This window comes from Budorcas taxicolor, chromosome 21, assembly GCF_023091745.1.
Source record: "Budorcas taxicolor isolate Tak-1 chromosome 21, Takin1.1, whole genome shotgun sequence".
NCBI classification, from domain to species: domain Eukaryota; kingdom Metazoa; phylum Chordata; class Mammalia; order Artiodactyla; family Bovidae; genus Budorcas; species Budorcas taxicolor.
In genome coordinates, this window is record NC_068930.1 from 45,275,039 (window position 1) to 45,296,329 (window position 21,291).

General features: G+C 36.7%; 1 protein-coding gene across 1 annotated transcript in view; it reads left to right on the top strand.

Moving 5' to 3' along the window:
* SCFD1 (sec1 family domain containing 1) overlaps nucleotides 1-13,928 on the top strand; it is a 110,140-nt gene extending 96,212 nt beyond the window's left edge. The window contains exons 21-25 of the mRNA XM_052659393.1: nucleotides 2,332-2,384; nucleotides 4,675-4,708; nucleotides 5,190-5,255; nucleotides 9,873-9,941; nucleotides 13,796-13,928. Coding sequence (XP_052515353.1) covers nucleotides 2,332-2,384; nucleotides 4,675-4,708; nucleotides 5,190-5,255; nucleotides 9,873-9,941; nucleotides 13,796-13,819 — 246 coding nt within the window. The 3' untranslated portion in view covers nucleotides 13,820-13,928. The remainder of the gene's footprint in view (nucleotides 1-2,331; nucleotides 2,385-4,674; nucleotides 4,709-5,189; nucleotides 5,256-9,872; nucleotides 9,942-13,795) is intronic.
* The last annotated feature ends 7,363 nt before the right edge of the window (nucleotides 13,929-21,291 follow it).

Sequence of the window (21,291 nt, forward strand, 5' to 3'; positions counted from 1 at the left end):
TAAAGGACAGTTGCAATTATGAGAGGAAAGAGAAAATTGCCTATAATGATAAGCTAAAAAGGAGTGGATTTTTCTAGAATCAATACAGAGAACATACTAGACAATGTAATAACAATAGACCTTGTTATTACTGCATCCTAGAGTATATGAAGGATATGAACAAATGAAGAATATAGAATATATGAAGGAATGCTTCTTGAAAAGCCTTAGCAAAGTATGCATTTATGATTAATGCATTTGTGATTGTCTTTAGAGAATACTACTTCATAATAGGCAGTAGGTTTCTAGAAGATATTATCCCAAACAATTATAAAAATTAAAAATATAAATAAATGTGAAAATTTACATGCCAAATCCACATTTCTGCCATATGGATGGCTAAATTATGGGTCTTATTCACATGTGTCTCCAAGTTCTATAAATTAATTTATCAGTTCTAGTGACTTTAACTTAATAACTGAAGGCACATTACCACAGGCAGATAGTTTTTAATTAATTAGAAAAAGTAAAATTTTTCTACTTTAAAAGCATTTTTTCACCCATCTGTTAGGTGGGACAGATGCCTGCACTATCTCTTATCCCTGTCTTGTTCCCATATTGAAAAATTGATTTGGAGGCATTGAAGACATTAACAATGTGTACAAAGTTAGACCTGACTAATAATCTTGAATATATTGTATCTCAAAGGCTTTAAAAATGCTGTAACCTAATTCTAGGTGCATTGTTTTCACTTATATTTACTAAGTGATCTGTGGTTTGTCTTGATTGAATAAAATGAAAGGGATTAGGCAAGATACCAGATAGGTTTCATCTCCTCTTGTACATCTGGGTAGTAGTGGTTTCCTGGAGCAAAGTGTTGAAGGATTATGGTGCTGCATTTGGTTTTGGGCTTGCCTGGTGGCTCAGATGGTAAAGCATCTGCCTGCATTGCGGGAGACCCGGGTTTGATCCCTAGGTTGGGAAGATCCCCTGGAGAAGAAAATGGCAGCCCACTCCAGTACTCTTGCCTGGAAAATTCTATGGATGAAGGAGCCTGGTAGGCTACAGTCCATGGGGTCACAGAGAGTTGGACACAACTGAGAGACTTCACTTTTGGTTCAGGGAGAGGGGAGAGTCCTGTGATTGATTAGTGCTGGCCATCACTGAGTGCAGGACTAGATAGTGATAACACTGCATAGTTGGTCGTTGATCACCTTTGGGTAGGTTCATCCAGAAAAGAATCAGAAAACATCGCAGAAAAGAATGAGTTCCTTTGGGTGTTTGTGCTTTGGAGGGAGAAGGAGATAGAGATTAGGAAATAATCATATTATATGCAGTAAAGCAGTACTTTCTAAATCTTTAATATCAAGATATTATCTTTAATATCAATAAGCTAGTTGATTATGTAGTATGGAGACCGGCAACCCCTTATCCACAAGTTCTGAAATCCAAAAAGATTTTGTATAACTCGTTTGGTGGCAAAACCTAACCTTAACTCATGTTGAGGTTCTTTATAGTTTATCGTACTTTATGTTGATATTCATTTGTTTAGCTGCAGAAATATTACCATGTTACATGATGGGGTGCTGCCCACTGGGAATACTACATTATATAGAGTTGTTATGCGTGATATTATCTATCTACAGTTTTTTAAATTCAAAGTTCCAAAATATATCTAACTCCAGAGGTTTCAATTATAAAAGACTTGAACCTGTATTAGGTATTCTGCACAATCAATAAAATCATGGACATATAATAATGTAAAAAATTCTAAAAGCAAATATACTTAAGTGCATTAGCTTATAAAACAGGTATATTTATTTTTCTCAGTTATTAAGTATAGTTCCCTGTGCTATACAATAGTTTCTTATTGATTATTTATATATAGTAGTGTGTATATGTTAATCCTAAACTACTAATTTATCTGCCCCCACCCCGCCTTGGTAACAACCATAGTTTGTTTTCTGTGTAAAAACAGGTATACATTTGAAAAGCAGCATGCATAGTGGTTAAGTGCTGGGGCATTGAAACTAGACTGCCTGGGTTCAGATCTGGAGTTTCCACACTTGTCATAAGACTTAGGAAAGTTAGATAACCTCTCTGTATCCCAGTTTCCCCATCTGAAAAACGTGGATAATAACAACTACCTCAAAGATGATACGGGATTATGTAATTTCATCTGAGACACTTAGAATGATGTTTAACGCATAGTGAATTTTGATGGTGGCTGTTTACCAACTTAGTATTCATTAGTAGATTCATCAAGTAATCTTAAAATACTCTAAGCAAAATTTGAACTTTCTAAAGAGAAATTCCATAGTCATGGTAAAGTTCTCTATTTTTTTTAAATAGGAAACTGATGACTATAGGTATTTTGATCCCAAAATGCTACGGGGCAATGACAGGTAAGCAGCTCTTGCATAATTTGTTGTATGTTTCCTCATTCCCACCAAGAATGGAAATAACTTCTACTGATTTTTTCGTTATAAATCAGTAATTGCTTATTATTAAAAATTCAAACTGTATAGAAAACTGGTAAGTAAATAATATGTAGAATCTCTTTACCCAGAGGTAATCACTGGTAATTATACTTCTTTGATACTTTTCCTTCCAAATATATACAGAAAAAAAGTAATTAGATGCTTGTTGTTTTTAATGAAATGATAAGGGCATTACAATCTTATGTGTGGAAAAGGAGAATTTGGATAATTTGTGTGCTTTTAAATGAATAATTATTTTGGACCAAATGAAAAAGATGAAGGCTTTATGTTGGATACCAGTTGTTGGTTTTTTATTTAACTCATCCATACAATCTATGTCCCTGGGGACCATTGCTGTGAGTCCTTCTTTTTGGCAGTGAAACATTCTGCAAATAATTTCTGTATTTTGTGACAAACATGGTGTGGTAAGATACTAACTTTATTATGTATATATTTTTTGAAATTTAATTCTGGTAGTATGATAGTAGTTTATAAAATACAGAAAGAAGGATAAAATTAGCAGAGAAAAAACCTTCTTGGAGGAATGGTCTTTAGCACCAAAACTTGGGTGAAGCTTCTTTATTGCCTATACCTTATGTTTGGGATCTTTTGAACTTTGATTTATCCCAAGCTTTCAAATCTCTGTAGATAGTCAGATCGGATAATCTGGTCCCTAAAAAATTAATTATTAGATTACTTTGGAAACATAAAGGTTATTCTCTTCTCCAGAGAGAATACCAGGTTATTCTCTAATACCAGAGTTGCAAAAGAAGCTGCTGCTAGTAGCTGCAGCTGGTAAGAAAGAATTTGACAAAAGAATAAATTATAGAAGGAAGAGGATGAGGAGTGACACTAAGGGGCTTCTTTGGTGGGTGATTAAAATGTTCTAAAATTTTAGACAGTGGTAATGGTTGTACAACTCTAAATATACTAAAAACCATTGATTGTACACTTTTAAATGGTGGGTTTACAACATATTTCATGTTCTCAAGCTTAGACTTTTTTCCTTCCTTATATTTCGATCAGTAGATACATTTTGCTTCTTAGAAACTTCTGAGAAATTCTTTCAATTTTCCCTATATATAGTTTATTCATGATAATGAGAAGGAATATTAGGAATGTTGATAAGACAGAGAAACACAGAGTTTCATTTTTAATAGGCTCAGCTTTCTCCTGAGCTGTCTCATCACAAGTAGATCTCTGTTTTTAATAACTGGTAGTGCAGTGTTCTTTGAAGTCTCGCCTCTCCTCATGTCTGCTCTTAGAGGAACTTCAGGCACTCTAGAAGGAAGTTAGGCATTAGGCAGCTCCTGGCCCCTTTTCTGGAATTTTCACCCAGGTCACAGAAATGGGGAAAAGATGGAACTGTGAAATCTGTCACCAAATCATTGAGCAGTTTAATATCTCTTTCCCCTTGGTTGAGATTTTCAAAAATGGCTTGTGAGGAAAACTTATCTTTGCTTGTATAGCCTATTTTAGCACTCAAAACAAATAAATATTTGACTCACAAAAGCTGTGCAAATTGCCTTTATTAAAAGAGCTCTAAGACACCAAGTATTTTTGAAATAAAAATATATAAAGAGGTTACAGAAAAATACAGACCCCTTCTTTCATCCCCCTTTTCCTTCCTAAATTGTTATCCTTGCCATATATGTGTTTGCATAGTTCTTTCACAGATGTAGATACCCACAACCTATAATCTATCCAGTATGGTAAAACTTGCACATAATTTACCACTGAAGTGGGCTTCCTTGATAGCTCAATTGGCAAAGAATCTGCCTGCAATGCAGGAGACCCCAGTTCAATTCCTGGCTCTGAAAGATCTGCTGGAGAAGAGATAGGCTACCCACTCCAGTATAGTCCTTGGGGTTGCAAAGAGTTGGACATAACTGAGTGACTTTCACTCATCACTAAAGCATATATTTTATGAGTTTACCTTATACCCAGATTTCCACTCATCGTGGGAACTAATGCTCCATCTTTCCTATTCCCTCTCAGTCTTCTAGAATTTTAAAGTCAACAGGTTGCCTCATTCCCTTTTGGACACAGAGACATGTACCCCATCTAGCTTGTTCTCTGAATCCCACTGAAGAATTGTAAATACACAGATAATAGTGCATGTGTGTGTATATATATATTTCCCATGCCTTTTTATACTTAAGATAAGCTTTGGGTGAAATTTTCAGTATGGGTTTTTTATTGTTTATTCTTACAGCTCTGTTCCAAGAAACAAAAATCCATTCCAAGAGGTAAGTTCATATAAAAATTCTCTGTCCCTAAAATGGAAGGATGAAAAGGGGACCCAGCAGTCTTGAAGGATATCTTTGTCCTATGGCTGTATGATGATTACTGTATGGCAGTCTTGATAAATCCAATCCTGTATCCTGAAGATGCATTATAAATAACAATAAATTCAAAGATGACTTTTAGGAAAAAACCTTATGGATTTATTTGGTATTTAATTGAAAGATGAGGTTTATTTTCCTCATAATTGTTTCTGAAAAATCACTACTTCATTTTAATACCCAGCAGACATTAGAAATTTATAGACTTTTTTAAAAAAAATAAATGTCTCTATCATCGAAGGAGCATCAGGCCACTTAGGTTAAAAAAAATACTAACTAGCAAAAGTTGTGGAATAGGCTCCAGACTAAAAGCCATGTTTCTTGAGAGCTAAAATACTGTTCCGTTTCTTTTAACTTACCTATTTTCTTCTACTTGCATTTTTAGGCAATTGTTTTTGTGGTGGGCGGAGGCAACTACATTGAATATCAAAATCTGGTTGACTACATAAAGGTACATTGGACGTTCATATTCTTTTATCGTTCGAGGTTTCACAGTTGTCCCATGTCTTTAACATATTAGCAGTCTCTGATGGCTTTCCTGATTCTTAAATAATCCCTTTTCTAGAGATAGTTTAAAAATCTGGCAGATAAGAAAACAGTGCATATATGAGCATTTTTCCATGTCACATTCATTTTTGGCCTAAAATTTTACTTGAGCTGGAAGATAATGTATCTTCTTGATGTAATGTACTATGCAGCTATCTATCTTAATTTGACTTTAAATGTTTAAATAAGCTCCTGTCCCAAAAAACTCTCCCTTGGTGAAATGATTTACTGAACTCTATCTACCTAAATTCAGCACTTTCCTCTCATCTTATTGACCGAAGTCAGCAACATACCTCAAATAAACTTGGAGTGTCTGCTCTTTCAGCAAATAGGCACTTCAGAGGCAGCACTTTAGAAGTGGTGTGCTGTTCAGAGCTAACAGCAGCAGGGAGTGACAGACAGCTAAGCAAAAGAATCTGAAGGGAAAGGTGTAACTTGGAGAGCAGAAATGCGTTTAAAATGCAGAGGCAACAGAGCCAGTGACATTTTATAACCTTCATTATTCACTTAATATTAATGATTATTCCTTGTGGTCCTACATTACGTAAGACATTTTTGTACAGCAGGAGAAAAAAAAAATACATAGGTGGATGTCACCGAGGATCCTCAGTCACACAGAACAGGCCTCAGAATGTGGACCACCACTCGGATCTGTGTACAATACCTTGGTTTCAGGGAAGCATCCGTCTTATACAGAGAGATGTCTTTTATACCCTTCTCTGTTCATATAGCCAGAATCAGGCTCCATGACCAGGCTCAAAGGCAAAAAGCAAGGGAACATAACAGAAACCATGTTTCTGTAAAATTTCTATGAACAGTGCTGACAAGCTAGTGCAAGTTGTCCCCTGGTCTGTCTATCTGTGACCCTTGGGCAGACTATATTAATCTGTTTCATTTAGATTTGGCCATGGGTCAACAACATGATTGGTTCCAGGTATGTACCCAAGGGTAAACACAGGGTTGCAACAGACCAGCTGAAATTAATCCTGTACTTAAATCCCATCCTTGGGTAACTTTTCTTAATTACATTTGTCAGCATTCCTTCTGCATTTTTTTTTTTTTAACACATTACAGACCAGAAAAACAGGGATAAAAACCAAAAAATGCTAATCATTTGTGTAGTGTAGTAACTGAAATGCAGGTGTAACTTTAAAGAAACTTTGCAGTTTACCAAATAGTCCAGTGTAAACTTGTTTTTAATCATGCATAAACCTCATAACTCTTACCTGTCTACACCACAGAAATTTTAATTTTGTGAAGTGTATTAATAAATGTTAGCTAAGTTTAGTTCTTTCCCTGATCAGTCACCTGTGTCAAGAGACCTTCAGGGTGATCAGTGGTAGGCATGTAAGCCCACCACGTTATCCAGTCATCCTTTACTTGGTCTCAGTTTACAGAATGTTTTGTTTTAACTTTTTATTGCTTTCCACTCACCAAAGCATGGTGTACAGCTAGTAGGGCACGTGATACTGTGACCCATCAGCCATGTGACAGGTGTTTTATGTCTCTACATCAGATACTGTTCTTAACAGATGATCACTTGGGTTCATATTTACACAGTGGTCTTTGGCTCTTGTGTTGAACAGATTCTTCTGTACACATTTGAGCAGCAACAGTATCCTAATTTTGCCTCCCAGAAGGGGTCCTCCGGAATATATAAAACCTGTAAAATGAGAATATGTAAAACAAAAGGAAGTATTAGAATTATTCTTGGTGTTTAACCCCTAGATGTTTTTAACATCATCAAGATCTAGCACGTGAGTAAGTCCAGATTAAATCTTTCATAAACCTACCAGAATCCATTTTGGACCTTCAGCTTCAAATAAAGGAGGCTATTTCTGCAGGTGTTGTGGGCATCTGTAAATATAGCTAAGAGTATTATTCTCTTGCTCCCAACCTCTTTCAGGGTACCATGATAATGTTAGCTTTTTATTATTATTAATATTTATCTATTGGCTCCATTTCTGAGGATCAAAACTTCTCCATCTTTCCATGTGTCAGCAATTCTTACCCAGAATTTGGCCCCTGGTTTAGAAGACCATCAGCTTCAGCGTGACTCCGGTCCATAGTGGCGGCAGTATGACTGCTGGACTTGCCTTTCTTCATTCCCAGTCATAGGAAGTAGGTTGGCCAAGTGCGAGCTTATAAGACTGTGTTATCCACTGGTTAGTACAGATGCAGAAACCATTAATCCCAGCTTACACACAGGTGAAAAGAAGAAACAGTCCAAACAGGTTCAGAGGAATTATCTTCATTTCGTTTTTGGATTGTTCATTGCAATTGTATAGAAATCTGATTAGTTTTTGTATATTGATCTTATGTCCTGCAACCCTATTGAACTCATTTATTATTTCTGATAGTTTTTTAATGGATTTTTAAGATTTTCTATAAACAGTATCATGTTATCTGTGAATAAGCTTCTTCCTTATCCTTTTGGGATGTTTTTTCCTTTTTCTCGCCTACCCACCCTGGCTAGAACCTCCAATAACAATAGAAGAGTCCAGAGCAGACATCTTTATCTTCTTCCTGATTTTAGGGGGCAGAGCATCCTGACTTTCACTGTTAAGTTTGAGGTTACCAATGGGTTTTTAATAGAGCTATTAATGTTTAGTAGCTACTAAGCCATATAGTCTAATTATCATGAGAATTCTTTTTTAATCTCATTTGGTCTTACTGTTTCCTTTGTTCTGCATAATGTTCCTCTTTCTATCATTTCAGCCCATTTAGGGGAAACTGAGCTAGTAGGTCTGTGATAGCCTGCCTCATGACATTAGAAACCCATGTAATGCAAGCTTGTAGTATGAAACAAAACTTAGGCCTATGGCTCTGAGAGACAATAATTGGGAATTACCTAATATGGCACTTGATTTATACCAATTCACAAAATGAGCAAGTGCCATTTTTGTTGGGAATGCAAAGAAAATACTATAAGAATTCTAGCTGATTTATTTGGTAATGATGTTAGTCTGACTGATACTGTAACTGCTATTTGGTATAACATTGATGTATTTCATAAAATTAATTGGATTGATTTTTGACAAGATGTTTGATAATACTGATATCAGTGACCAATGGTTCTTTTGTTGGAAGGTGATTGCCTAGGGAATAAGCTAGATTTAGTTAATAATTAATGAAAGAAGAAATATCAAGTTGAAGTTTTATACTGAAATATTACTAAACTGCAGTGTTAAAAATTATAACTATACCTCACTAGATGACACAGAAGATTAGAGTTTTGTTTATCTTTGTTTTTATATTCTGTCAGTGCTATAAAGGATGAAAAATGGTGACAAATAATTACAATTAAGCTTGATCAAGGATGGAGAGGAAATGTACTTACATAATCACAAGATTAATCTCAGCCCTGGTGCTGATGTTTGGCCAACCCTGAATGAAATGTTCTAACTAGTGATTAAAATAGGCATGTGCTAGGGCCCAGGATAGACCAGGGGGCAACTTGGACTGCCTGTCAGTGTTCTTTAATGGAAAACGTAGATTGATGATTTCGCTTGGTTGCTGTCATGTTTTCTTGTTTCTGCTGTTAAGCCTGGTCATGCAGCCTGACTGTAGCTGTGTGACCAGAGAGGAATCAAAGATCCCTCCTTGGGCAAGACTGGGGCTTCCCTGAGACCAGGGCATCCTGATGGTTCACAACTGAAAATGAAATGTGTCTAATGTACTCCTACCCCTAGCATAGCCTCAAGAATCCCAGTTATATGGCCCTGTTTAATGGCTACACATACCATCTCATTTTGAAGAAAAGGTGAGATGTGACTTTTGTTTTACTTGTTCTCAGAGAATGTCAGCCAGTGATGTTTCCTCAGCTCATACATCACAAAGAAATGTCCTTCTCTTGTATTGCAAAGCCATAATTCTTTCGGTTCCTTGATTAACCACATTTGGTTTGTACATTACAAAAGAAAACTTACAAGTTTACCTTCAAGTTCACAATACATATAAGCATTTCAGCATTAAGAACTTACCAAAATTCTCTAGTCAAAAAGTTTTGACTGCTTGTAACTGGGTGCCAACATTCTGTCAAGGTTAAGGATGAAATTCATAGTTACAGAATGGAATAGGGCATATTAACATATAAATACTGTATGATCACAGGTGAGTCTTAAATGCCAGTCCATGCTGCTCGCACCATATTCTACTTTCAGTGTTAACAAAACTTTCGGTGTTTTCTTCAAGTAGTTACAGTCCTACATAGAGATGTTGGCTGAAGATTTTATAATTATTGCTCCTATGAGATGCGTCACTCATCACGTTCCTTCTGTTTTCAGTGTAAATGGCACTAGAAACATGCCTAACACATACTTTGAATGGAAAAAATGTGCCCATTTCACTACTTTATTCCATGTAATTTTAGGATAGGTGTACACTAAAATCCAGTACTCACCCTAAAGGAAAATAAAACCTTTAAAAATAACAAAAAGTCTTCTTATGTTTAACCCCTCTTCTTGGGAATACTGAAAATATTACTTGTTGTTTGTATCTGAGTTCTGTGTTTGTTTTACAGGGGAAACAAGGCAAGCATATTTTATATGGCTGCAGTGAACTGTTTAATGCTACACAGTTCATAAACCAGGTAAAACGTACTTTTCAGTCTGTTCCTTTAACATACCTTAAGTTGCCGTTGATGTTTTCAAAAGAGAGCAAGACAGTCCTATTCATCTGAACCAGCTGAAACTAAAAGCCACGGAACAAGAATGTAGGGTTTTGCCGTGGACGATTATAAAGGAAACTCGTGTGTGTGATGTTATTTCCATTATCCCAAGTCAGTGAAAAAGTAAGTTCTGAAACCTTGTAATTGGAGTAGTGTACCTGCTTAGGCAAAATTCAGTCCAGCATTTCCTTGATATACTGTCCGTATTTCTGACTTTGCCAAGCATATCACAAATTGAACTGAGAAACTGATACAACAGAATGTCATTCACCTTGAAAGTCACTGAAGGCAGTAGCTGAGGCATAGAAGGTCTTTACATTCTTTTACTGTTGTTCCCACTAATGTTCTCAGTACTTACGTTAACTTCAGCTTTTTAAAGCTTAAACTGCTTCAGAGGTTTAGTAGGCTGACCAATAATATTTACTCACCTTTGCCTTGGCTAGCATAAAAATCATAACTGTACCCTCTGCTCATTTTCAGCATCTCTTCCTAGCACCTTCTTCCAACACAACTTTCTTACCCACTATAATATGGTTCTTTTATTCTTAACCTAAATGTGGTAGCCCACTGATATTATGAGAATTTCAGATATACAGAAAAACTGGAGAGAATTTACAGTGAATACATTTACATTCCCCACTAACATTTTATTGCACTTGCTTTATAAGCACCTGTCCATCTTTCCATTCTGCTCATTGCTCCAGCTTAATTTCAGAGTAAATTACAGATACCAGTACACTTCCCCCTTAATACATCAGTGCCAATATCATTCACTAGATTTCATTGTTTAGTTGTTATTGTTGTATTACTCTCTGGAAGTAAAATTTACAGCAGTGAAATGCACATATCTTAAGTGTACATTCCTGCCTTGTCAGATGTATTGTTCACCTGAGTAACCCAAACCTATATCAGGATACAGAAGTTTACACAGTGTTCCTTTATGGCCTTTGCCAGTCAGTCCTTGCTCCTAGTCAAAACTTGCTCCCAAAACACTGTCTTGATGTTTTCCCACCATAGATTCGTCTTATGTATTCTAGAACATCATAAACGGAAATTTTCTTGGTTAACTAGAAGATTCTGAATTCTGTTAATGCTAATTTTCTCTATTAGTTTTCTGTTCATTGGTTTCTCCTTTTTATTTGATTACTTTGGGTTTACCTTCTTTTACTATCTGATACTGGATAATTATTAAATCATTAACTTTAGTTTTTCATTTCTAAAATAAGCTTTGAAAGCAATAAAGCTTAAACTCTTCCCAAACACTGCTTTAGACACATTCCACAAATGTTGATATATTTGTATTATCATTTGAAATATTTTTAATTTACCTGGTGGTTTATTCTTTAGCCCTTGTAGAGAGATCTATTGTTGTTTGAAGTATTTATGGTTTTTCTAGATAACTTATTGGTTTCTAATTTAATTCCCTGGTTGTCCTAGAACATTTTACATGTAAGTTCATTGTCTGAAAATTTAAATTCCTTTTATAAACCAACATGTAGTCGATCTTGCTAAGCACTCCATATGAAGAACATGAAGGAAGAGCTGTAAATATTAATTTGGTCAAAGTAGTTGATAGCATTAGTTAGATCCTCTGTATCGATTGATTTTTTTTCTGTCTAGTTCTATCAGGTATTAAAAATCTCCATCTGTGATTGTGGAATTGTCTCTTCCTTTAGTTCTGTCAATATTTGCTTTTAAGTTCTTTTATTAGGTACATACAGAGTTTTGATTGTTTATATTCTGATGAGTGGGCTCTTATCCTTATGCCCATATTCTTCTACATATCTAGTAATGCTCTTTGTCTTGAAATCTACTTTATCTGAAAACTAATAAAGCCACTCTAGCCTTCTTATACTTACTGTTTGCATCTTATAACTTTTCCATCTGTTTACTTTCAACTTGTCTGTGAATTTAAAGCATATATCTTATATATCAAGCATATTATACTTAAAACCTATATCTTATGTGTGTGTGTATGTATATATATATATCTCAAGATCTAACTATATACTATATATCTTAGAATATTATTGGATCTTGTGGGGTGTTTTTTTAAACCCACAATATTTTTTTTCAAAAGCCATTCTGACAGTCTCTTTTAATTGGAGTGTATTGGTCTTTAACATCTAATGTAATTATTACTGTGATTGAATTTAGGGCTACCATTTTACTGTTTTCTCTTTCTCCTTTCTTTGTAAGACTTGAACACTTTTTAGAATTCCACTTTAATTCATCTCTGCATTATTAACTTAGGGTTGCTCTAAAAATCACATTCTATATACCTTTAACTGTTAATAGACCAGTTATTGTGGTACTTGTATTAAATGTAGAAGCCTTGCAACCATACAGATCAACATTTATGCTGCAGTTGTCATATTTTACATACATCATTAATTTTACAGAATAGTGGACAGTGTTGTTTGTGCTTTAGACAGTCATGCGTAGAATAAAGACATAAATCTTTTGCATTTATATGGATATGAATTCCAGTGCTCTTTATCCCCACTTACAGATTTTAATTTCTGTTGACTGAAAAACTTTCTAGCAGTCATTGTAGCTCAGGTATGCTGGCAATGAGTTCTCTTAATTTCACATATATATATATATGTATACACACACACACACACACACACATATACAATAATTGGTTTTCAATAATTTAATTACAGTGTATCTGTTTGTTTTAGTTTCCATTTTTATGCCGAGATTTCCTTTTTTCTTTCATTGTGAGCCTATTTTTCACTATTTCTTTGAGGATATTGTCCTAGCTGCTTTTAAAACCTGGCTATTACCACACATGGATCAACTCACTGTTGGTCCCCATCGTCTTCCCCCCTAGACACTGGGCCCCTGGGTTCCTGTTTCTTTGGATTCACTAATTTTATGCTGTGTCCTTTACACTGTTTTACGTTAGAAATGGAATTGTTACTCAGACTCAAAGTTCTGTCTCTTCGGCAATAGCTCAAGTCTCAAGTCTCTCTCATTCTTAAGTGGTTCAGGGTTTCACCATAGATTCAGGAAAAGTCTATATACAGACTTAGGGCTCCCTCACTTGCCAGTAGCTTTAGTTGCCTGCAGACCCTTTCCTCTGGTTTTTCAAGCCAGAAAGACTATGTTTTCTGTCCATTTTAGCAGCTAGTATAGTACCAACTGTGGCCTGCCTTCAGGCTAAGAGCCACAGAACCGAAGAACTCAGCCTGTATTATTCCTTCCTTCCAAATGTTGATTCTATTCCAGAACTCACCTTCTTTCTGTCGTTCCCCATTGCCCATAGGAAGTTAGTTTTGTTTAAAATTTATAATTTCTCTCTCAGAGACTTGGTCCAATAGGAGTTTACCCAGCCTTCCAGAATTGGAATCCTTTTCCCTTCCTTTTAATGATCTTTAGAAATATATTTAATATATTTCTAATTTCTTTTACAAACATATTAAAATATATAGAAAAGCAAATTGTCAGTGAAGTCACACATGTTTTTCTTTACATTTTCATACTGAGTTAATATTTTTTAATTCTGTTTTTGTTTTCTGTTACTTGAACTTGCTCCTATATAATGTTTACACATCTTTTCACCATAAGTTTTTAAATATCTATAAATCTGAAACATTTTAGTGAATATTGAGTGAAAAGGTATTATTCTAAAATACAATACAGTGCATGAAATAGCCTAAGTTTTACCATGATAAAAGTGTACATTTAAGGTGATTACAAATATGATTAATACCTAAGTTTCTTTTGTGATTAAAAAAGTAATATTTATTATTTATCTTTTGTTTTAGCTGTCACAACTTGGACAAAAATAGCACAGAAGAACCGTAACATGAGAATCTATTTAGAACTTGAATAAATGTAAAAAGTCAAAAGAGCCAGATGTTTCCTTCTCCATATCAATGTCCTAACGGTGAAACTTAGAGGTATTTGTTAATTTTTAAGGAAATTCTATACTTAATATAATGTATACTGATTAAAAAAATAAAGCATTTCAGAAATAAATTTTAACATTGTAGAACATCTGTTATTTTTTACAAATGAGAATGAAAGTACTTTGGAAAGAAGGAAAGTTCTGTCTGAATATAATGTTAAAATATTAATATAATAACCAGTGTATTAGGATCGAAGCCAGTGAAAGTCTAAGAATATATGCCTTATTTGATTGGTTCATGAATCTCCTACTTGTATTCATTTTAATTGTAAAATTACCTTTCCATAGTTTGTTTCCTATGTTGCCTCTAGATTTAAAAGCCACTTTAATGTCCCTTCTCCCTCTGGCACACCTGTGTACATTTTATCACTTATATCTCCTTTATATAATTGCACAGTCAAACATTAACATCTGGAGCAGATAAATACAAAACATTTATCCTGTGCACTTCTAAATATTATGTAAAAGTAAGTGTTAAATTTGGTACTCACCTTCCTCTCTGTGTGAAATGCAGCACTAAAAATGAATGCTGATCAGCCATGTATCTCAGGACAGCCGTGAGATAAAAGCACACCAGCCTCTCCAGAGGAAACAGCTGTTCCTATTATAAAGACCAGAGAGCTGTTCCTCTTAATGAGCCTCACCAAGAGGAATCTTTAGTGTTATAGAGAGCATCCTGATAATAAAACAAGATTCACAGAACTGTTTCTTTCTGCACTCCCACCCACCATGAGTCAGGGCCATCACACCAAAGCAGAGGTCCAGAAAACTAATTGTAGATGATGGAGATGACTGACATATTCCTGGGGTATAAATTTACAGTATGTTTGAGCTGCTATAATAAACTACCATAGGCTGGGTAGCTTATACAACAAACAGGTATTTCTCACAATTCTGGATGCTAGGAATTCGAAGATCAAGTTACCAACAGATCTAGTGTCTGATGAGAACATTCTTCCTGATTTGCAGAGAGCCATGTATCCTCACGTGGGGAGCAGAGAACAAACTCTGGTCCCTTCATCCCCCTTTAAAGGCACTAATCCATCATGGGGCTCCACCACATGACATCATCCAAACCCAGTTACCTCCTCAAATCCCTACCTCCAAATACCATAACATTGGGGAAAAGACATTCTCTTCAATAAACTGTGCTGGGAAAATTGGACAGCCATATGTAGAAGAATCAAATTAGAACGTTCTTCAACACCATACACAAAAATAAACTCAAAAAGGATTCAAGACCTAAACGTAAGACCCGATACTATAAAACTCTCAGAGGAAAACATAGGCAGAACACTTTTTGACATAAATCACACAATACCTTTTTCAGTTCTCCAAGAGCAGTGGAAATAAAAATTAAACAAATGGGACCTAGTTAAACTCAAAAGCTTTTTTATGCACAGCAAAGCAAATGATTTTTAAAAAGATAACCCACAGAATGGGAGAAAATATTTACAAATGATATGACTGACAAAGGGTTAATTTCCAAATTTTATAAACAGCTCTTGCAGCTCAACATCAAAGCCCAATCAGCAGTTCTTGCAGGTCAACATCAAAGCCCAATCAAAAAGTGGACAGAAGACCTAAATAGATTATTTCTTCAAATAAAACATGCACATGAAAAGATGCTCAACATCATTATTGTTAGAGAAATGCAAATCAACACTACAATGAGATACCACCTCACACCAGTTAGAATGGCCATCATCAAAAAGTCTACAAATAATGAATGTTGGAGACAGTGTGGAGAAAAGGGAACTCATACAGTGAAGTAAGAGAAAAATATGGTGCAGTGTCGCCTTATATATATGGAATCTAGAAAAATGGTACAGAAGAACTTATTTGCAAAGGAGAAACAGAATCACAGATACAGACTGCTGTGTATAAAACAGATAACTAATGAGAGTCTACCGTGTGGCACGAGGAGCTCTACTCTGTGCTCTGGTGACCTCAATGGGAAAGAGAGCTAAAAGGGAGTGGACATGTGGGTACATGTAAACTGACTCACTTTGCTGCACAGCAGAAATAACATTGTAAAGCAATTATAGTACAATAAACTCTTTGAAGTTTTAAAAAATTATGTAACAACCAACAAGACCTACTATATATAGCGCAGGGAACTCTGCTGTAGCACCCTAAATGGGAAAAGAATCTGAAAAAGAATATATACACACACACACACACACATATATGTAATGTATAACTGAATCATTTGCTGTACACTTGAAACTTAACAGTATTAACTACAATATAAAATAGAAGTTTTTAAAAATGCCATTACCTTGGGGATTAGGGCTTCAGCACTTGATTTTCTGGGACACAGACATTCAATTCATAGCACTACATCTGTCAAAGTGGCTGGTACTCAGGGCTTCAGGAGAGACCTTTATGAAAAGACAAGGCTAATCAAGATGTTAAGCTAGGAGAAAAAGCAATGTCCCTGTCTCCTTAGAAATGGAGAAGTTATACTCTAAATAGTTAACATTCAGAAATTTTGTAACTACATGAAAGACAAAAGGAAGTGGTCTGTTTTTCTAGTTAACCTTATATTTAAATTGACTTAGGGTCAGAATGAGGAGAAGGCAATGGCACCCCACCGCAGTCCTCTTGCCTGGAGAATCCCGTGGATGGAGGAGCCTGGTAGGCTCCAGTCCATGGGGTCGCTAGGAGTTGGACACAACTGAGCGACTTCACTTTCACTTTTCACTTTCATGCACTGGAGAAGGAAATGGCAACCCACTCCAGTGTTCTTGCCTGGAGAATCCCAGGGACGGGGGAGCCTGGTGGGCTGCCATCTCTGGGGTCGCACAGAGTCAGACACGACTGAAGCAACTCAGCAGCAAGGTCAGAATGACCATCATTTAAAAGTCTACAAATAAATGCTGGAGAGGGTATGGAGAAAAGGGAACCCTCCTACACTGCTGGTGGGAATGCAAGTTGGTACAGCCACTATGGAAGACAGTATGGAGGTTCCTCAGAGAGCTAAAAATAGAATTACCATATGACCCAGCAGTCTCACTCCTGGGAATATAATCCTGGACGAAACTATAATTCACAAAGATATGTGCACTCATATATTCATAACAGCACTATTCACAATAGCCAAAACATGGAAATAACATAAATGTCCATCAGCAGATGAATGGATAAAGCAGATGTGGCACGTATATAATGAAAGTTCAGTTCAGTCGCTCAGTCGTGTCCAATTCTTTGCGACCCCATGAATCGCAGCACGCCAGGCCTCTCTGTTCATCACCATCTCCCGGAGTTCACTCAGACTCACGTCCATTGAGTCAGTGATGCCATCCAGCCATCTCATCCTCTGTTGTCCCCTTCTCCTCCTGCCCCCAATCCCTCCCAGCATCAGAGTCTTTTCCAATGAGTCAACTCTTCTCATGAGGTGGCCAAAGTACTGGAGTTTCAGCTTTAGCATCATTCCTTCCAAAGAAATCCCAGGGTTGATCTTCAGAATGGACTGGTTGGATCTCCTTGCAGTCCAAGGGACTCTCAAGAGTCTTCTCCAACACCACAGTTCAAAAGCATCAATTCTTCGGTGCTCAGCCTTCTTCACAGTCCACTCTCACATCCATACATGACCACAGGAAAAACCATAGCCTTGACTAGACGGACCTTAGTCAGCAAAGTAATGTCTCTGCTTTTGAATATGCTCTCTAGGTTGGTCATAACTTTTCTTCCAAGGAGTAAGCATCTTAATTTCATGGCTGCAATCACCATCTGCAGCGATTTTGGAGCCCCCAAAAATAAAGTCTGACACTGTTTCCACTGTTTCCCCATCTATTATTTCCCATGAAGTGATGGGACCGGATGCCATGATCTTCGTTTTCTGAATGTTGAGCTTTAGGCCAACTTTTTCGCTCTCCTCTTTCACTTTCATCAAGAGGCTTTTTAGTTCCTCTTCACTTTCTGCCATAAGGGTGGTGTCATCTGCATATCTGAGGTTATTGATATTTCTCCCGGCAATCTTGATTCCAGCTTGTGTTTCTTCCAGTCCAGCGTTTCTCATGATGTACTCTGCATAGAAGTTAAATAAGCAGGGTGACAAAATACAGCCTTGACGTACTCCTTTTCCTATTTGGAACCAGTCTGTTCTTCCATGTCCAGTTCTAACTGTTGCTTCCTGACCTGCATACAGATTTCTCAGGAGGCAGGTCAGGTGGTCTGGTATTCCCATCTCTTTCAGAATGTTCCACAGTTTACTGTGATCCACACAGTCAAAGGCTTTGGCATAGTCAATAAAGCAGAAATAGATGTTTTTCTGGAACTCTCTTGCTTTTTCCATGATCCAGTGGATGTTGGCAATTTGACCTCTGGTTCCTCTGCCTTTTCTAAAACCAGCTTGAAAGTCAGGGAGTTCACGGTTCACGTATTGCTGAAGTCTGGCTTGGAGAATTTTGAGCATTACTTTACTAGCATGTGAGACGAGTGCAATTGTGCAGTAGCTTGAACATTCTTTGGCATTGCTTTTCTTTGGAATTGGAATGAAAACTGACCTTTTCCAGTCCTGTGGCCACTGATGAGTTTTCCAAATTTGCTGGCATATGGAGTGCAGCACTTTCACAGCATCATCTTTCAGGATTTGAAACAGCTCAATTGGAATTCCATCACCTCCACTAGCTTTGTTCGTAGTGATGCTTTCTAAGGCCCGCTTGACTTCACATTCCAGAATGTCTGGTTCTAGGTTAGTGATCACATCATTATGACTATCTGGGTCATGAAGATCTTTTTTGTACTGTTCTTCCGTGTATTCTTGCCACCTCTTCTTAAGATCTTCTGCTTCTGTTAGGTCCAGACCATTTCTGTCCTTTATTGAGCCCATCTTTGCATGAAATGTTCCCTTGGTATCTCTAATTTTCTTGAAGAGATCTCTAGTCTTTCCCAATCTGTTGTTTTCTTCTATTTCTTTGCACTGATCGCTGAAGAAGGCTTTCTTATCTCTTCTTGCTATTCTTTGGAACTCTGCATTTAGATGCCTATATCTTTCCTTTTGTCCTTTGCTTTTTGCCTCTCTTCTCTTCACAGCTATTTGTAAGGCCTCCCCAGACAGCCATTTTGCTTTTTTGCATTTCTTTTCCATGGGGATGGTCTTGATCCCTGTCTCCTGCACAACGTCACGAACTTCATTCCATAGTTCATCAGGCACTCTGTCTATCAGATCTAGGCCCTTAAATCTATTTTTCACTTCCACTGTATAATCATAAGGGATTTGATTTAGGTCATACCTGAATGGTCTAGCGGTTTTCCCTACTTTCTTCAATTTAAGTTTGAATGAAATACTACTTGGCCATAAAAAAGGATGAAATAATGCCATTTACAACAACATGGAAGCAAATGGAGATTATCAATACTAAATGAAGTAAGTCAGAAAAACAAATACCATATGACATCACTTATATGTGGAGTCTTAAAATATGACACAAATCTACCTACAAAACAGAAAAGACTCGGACACAGAGAGCAGACTGTGGTTACCAAGTGTGTTGACAGATGGGAGGGAAGGACTGGGAGCCTTGGGTTGGTAGATGCAAGCTACTATATTTAAAATAAAACAACAGTGTCCTAATGTATAACACAGGGAACTATAGTCAATATCCTGTGATAATAATGGAAAAGAATACTAAAAAAAGAATGTGTGTATGTATATAACTGAGTCATTTTGCTTGAAGATAGTAGGGAAAACCACTAGGGCATTTAGGTATGACCTAAATCAAATCCCTTATAATTATACAGTGGGGGTGACAAATAGATTTCAAGGGATTAGATCTGGTAGAGAGTGCCTGAAGAACTATGGACAGAGGTTCTTAGTTCCTGTATAGCAGTATACAGGAGGCAGTGATCAAAACCATCCCCAATAAAAAGATGCAAGAAGGCAAACGGGTCATGTGAGGAGGCTTTACCAATAGCTGAGAAAAGAGAAATGAAAGGCAAAGGAGAAAAGGAAAGATATACCCGACTGAATGCAGTGTTCCAGAGAATAGCAAGAATAGATTTTTTTTTAAGGGCTTTTTAAGTGAACAATGCAAAGACTAGAGATATCTTCAAGAAAATTAAGAGATTCCAAGGGAACATTTCATGCAAGGATGGGCACAACAAAGGACAGAAACAGTATGGACCTAATAGAAGCAGAAGAGATTAAGAGATAGCAAGAATACAAGAAAAACTGTACAAAAAAGGTCTTAATGACCCAGATAACTACAATGGTTTGGTCACTCACCTAGAGCCAGACATCCTGGAGTGGAAGTCAAATGGGCCTTAGGGAGCATTACTATGAACAAAGCTGGTGGAGGGGATGGGATTCCAGTTGAGCTATTTCAAATTCAAAAAGATGAAGCTGGGAAAGTGCTGCACTCACTGTGTCAGCAAATATGGAAAACTCAACAGTGGCCACAGGACTAGAAAAGGTCACTTTTCATTCCAGTCCCAAAGAAGGGCAATGCCAAAGAATGTTCAAACTACCTGACAATTGAGCTCATTTCACATGCTAGCAAGGTAATGCTCAAAATCCTTCAAGCTAGGCTTCAACAGTATATGAACCAAGAACTTACAGATAACCAAGCTGGATTTAGAAAAAGCAGAGGAAGCAGAGATCAAATTGCCAACATCTGTTGGATCATAGAAAAAGCAAAAGAGTTCCAGAAAAACATCTGCTTTATTAACTACACTAAAGCCTTTGACTATGAGGATCACAACAAACTTAAAGAGACGAGAATCCCAGACTACATTATGTGCCTCCTGAGAAACCTGTATGCAGGTCAAGAAACCAGTTAGAACCATACATGGAACAATGGACTGATTCACAATTGAGAAAGCAGTTTGTGTCAAGGCTGTATATTGTCACCTTGCTTATTTAAATTATATGCAAAGTACATCACATGAAATGCCAGGCTGAATGAATCCCAAGCTGGAATCAAGTTACAGGGAAAAATATCAACAACCTCAGATAGGATGATGATACCATTCTAATGGCAGAAAGCGAAGAGGAATTAAAGAGCCTCTTGAGGGTGAAAGAGGAGAGTGAAAAAGCTGGCTTTAAACTCAGCATTCAAAAAACTAAGGTCATGACATCCGGTCCCATCATTTCATGGCAAATATATGGGGCATCAATGAAAACAGTGACAGACTTTATTTTCTTGGGCTCCAAAATCACTGCAGGATGGTGACTGCAGCCATAAAATTCAAGGACACTTGCTCCTTGGATGGAAAGCTATAACAAACATAGACAAGTGTATTAAAAAGCAGAGACATCACTTTGCCAACAAAGGTGCATCTAGTCAAAGCTATGGTTTTTCTAGTAGTCATGTATGGATGTGAGAGTTGGACCATAAAGAAGGCTGC